Here is a 2,849-nt window from a genome sequence, read left to right as displayed (position 1 = left end):
TTTTAGAGCTCCAGCGATGGTGCTGCATCCAGGCCTGATGTAGTATTGCGAGTTCCATTACGCCCGGTGGCTTTGCCAATGCTACTGAGCTGCTGGCCATCTGATTGTTCAGCAGGGATGTGAATGATGGCCCAGGCAGTTAACTGTCCCAACGCCACTAAAATGCGCTGTTTCTTGGTTCTGAATTGCCAAGACATGGTTCCCCTCATATTTTCGGCCCGCCGTCAGGACCCCCACTGGCTGTATTAAATTCAGCTGCCTATCTCCAGCTGAAATCCGTGTCACTCGTCCAATAATGAGATATACACCGAATATGGTGACACATGTATAAATGTCAATCCAAACTCCTTCAACCTGTTGTATTTTACTTCCAACATGATCTATAATTTTCTGTTAATTTCCCTTATTTATAGTTAATTTAGTGACGATTGAGATTATTTGTTTCATTGATTTTTTTTGTGGCCTCATTCCCTATCATTGTTTTAAAATAATTGAATTGAATTCTGTGCTGCTTGTCAGAGGTGAGGGAATCTCTCAGTCTGTTCAACATTTAACTTTCAATACAGGAGCAAAGTGCTGCAGATGCTTAAAATCTGTAATAAAAACAGAAAATGTTGGACATATTCAGCAGGTCAGGCAGCATCTGAGGAGAGAGAAACAGAGTTAATGTTTCAGATCAGACCTGGGAGAGATTAGAGGTGGAACAGTTTTTAAACCATAAACGGAAATGAGGGAGGGGAGGATTAAGATTAACGTTGAGTTTAATAATTTCAATATCACCCTTTAGTCATTTCATCTCTCCTGTCTTCCATCGTATTGCAGACCTTCCCGTTTGTTATTTCAGGTCCAATCATTTCAGCAGATCATTGGATGCAGTGACATATTTGTAAATCTCAATAAGTCCTCAATCAAACTGGTAACTTTGCTCTAGTCTGATGTATAATTTCTCTCTTTATTTCCCTTCCTCACAGTTAACTTGCTGACGATTGGGATCCTGACTCAGAGGAAGTGCGGTCTCTCCAAATGTGTCACTCGCTACCTGGTGGCCATGTCAGCGGCGGATCTATTGGTCATTATCCTGGACCTGATATTGAGACACATTCCTATTGTTTATCGGGAACAGTTTCAGTTCCTGCGGTCCATCCCAGTGTGTAATATCCACGCCGTCCTGCTTTACACAGCCACAGACTGTTCTGTCTGGTTCACCGTCACTTTCACCTTTGATCGATTTGTAGCTATTTGTTGCCAGAAGCTGAAATGTAAATATTGCAGCGAGAAAACGGCTGCTGTGGCTCTGGGAACAGTGACTGTGCTGAGCAGTTTAAAGAACATCTTCTGGTATTTTATGTTATCAGATCGGTATTGGCTGGGGAACCACCCCTGGTTTTGTTCTGTAACAAGGGATGTTCAGATATCTCGTGTCTGGGTTACAATCGAATTCCTCCATCACATTCTAACCCCGGGGCTCCCATTTGTGGTGATTCTGCTGCTCAATGCTCTCACCGTCAGACACATTTTAGTGAGCAGCAGAGCACGCAGCAGACTCCGGGCTCACAGCACTGGGGAGACTCGCCGAGACGCACAGATGGAGAGCCGAAGGAAGTCCATTATTTTACTGCTAGTTATCTCGGCCAATTTCATTCTGTTGTGGACAGCGTTAATGGTGCTTTCCATATGGACACGGGTGTGGAATTTGACGTCGGTGTCTTTGTCTGCAAGTCCACCTCGTTTTCTGCAGGAATTGGGCTTCATGCTGCAGCTCCTGAGTTGCTGCACCAACACTGCGATTTATGCCGTGACCCAGACTCAGTTCAGAGAGCAGTTGAAGAATGTGCTGAAATATCCCTTTACCCAGTTGTTGAATTAATTCATTGATGAGAGAAACTAAATCACTAACTAACTATTTCCAGCAGCCAGGAGAGGTGGCTTGTCGTTATGGTGACAGTACATGGAGCAGGGCCTGTCACTGTGGTGACAGTACGATGGGGCGTCCTGTTGCTATGGTGGCAGACCACGGACGAGGCCTGTCGCTTTGGTGACAGAGCAGGGTGGTATTTACTGCCCATCCCTAATTGCTCTTGTGAAGGTGGGGGTGAGCTTTCAACATGACGGCTGCAGTCCTTGTGGTGTTGCTAATATAACAGTGCTGTTAGAAGCTGCATTCCATGTGGGGCAGGTCCAGACACAGTATTCTTTTGAAGGGCATTCCAGGGTTTGACGCAACGACAGTGAAGTAACAGCGATATAGTTCCAAGTCAGGATGCTTAGTGGCTTCGAGAGGAACTTGCTGATTGTAGTGCGTCCGTGCTTCTTGTGTCCTTGTCCTTCCAAATGGTTGTGCTTGCGGGTTTGGAAGATGCTGTCTATGGAGCCTTGGTGAATTACTGCAGTGCATCTTGTAGATGGTACACACTGCTGCCACTGTGCGTCGGTGGTGGAGGGAGTGAATGTTTGTCGATGGGGTGCCAATTAATTGGGCTGCTTTGTCCTGGATGGTGTCGAGCTTCTTGAGTGCTGTTGGAGCTGCACCCATCCAGGCAAGTGGAGAGTATTCCATCACACTCCTGACTTGTGCCTTATAGATGGTGGACAGGCATTGGGGTGACAGGAGGTGAGTGACTCGCCACAGAATTATCAGCCTCTGATCTGTGTTATAATAAAGGCGGGAGGACCGAACTGTTTATTCTCGTCCCCCTTCTCCACAGGTCACAGCATATATTTTAAATGTTCCCACTTTGTCAATCTTATCCTCTATTTTCCTCAGAATAGAACACTCTGGTCAGTTTTCTTTAACTTTCAACAACATTAGCAGTTTATTAAAAAATATGCCTTAACCAGTAATGATGTAA

At 45.4% G+C, this 2,849-nt stretch overlaps 1 protein-coding gene across 1 annotated transcript; it reads left to right on the top strand.

Moving 5' to 3' along the window:
- Positions 1–1,048: 1,048 nt before the first annotated feature.
- On the top strand, positions 1,049–1,867 carry LOC137366680 (probable G-protein coupled receptor 139). Its single transcript, XM_068028357.1, has one exon. The coding sequence runs from the start codon at positions 1,049–1,051 to the stop codon at positions 1,865–1,867; it is 819 nt and encodes a 272-aa protein (XP_067884458.1).
- The last annotated feature ends 982 nt before the right edge of the window (positions 1,868–2,849 follow it).

This window comes from Heterodontus francisci, unplaced genomic scaffold (genome assembly GCF_036365525.1).
Source record: "Heterodontus francisci isolate sHetFra1 unplaced genomic scaffold, sHetFra1.hap1 HAP1_SCAFFOLD_490, whole genome shotgun sequence".
Lineage (NCBI taxonomy): Eukaryota > Metazoa > Chordata > Chondrichthyes > Heterodontiformes > Heterodontidae > Heterodontus > Heterodontus francisci.
This window is presented reverse-complemented; position numbering and strand designations above follow the sequence as displayed.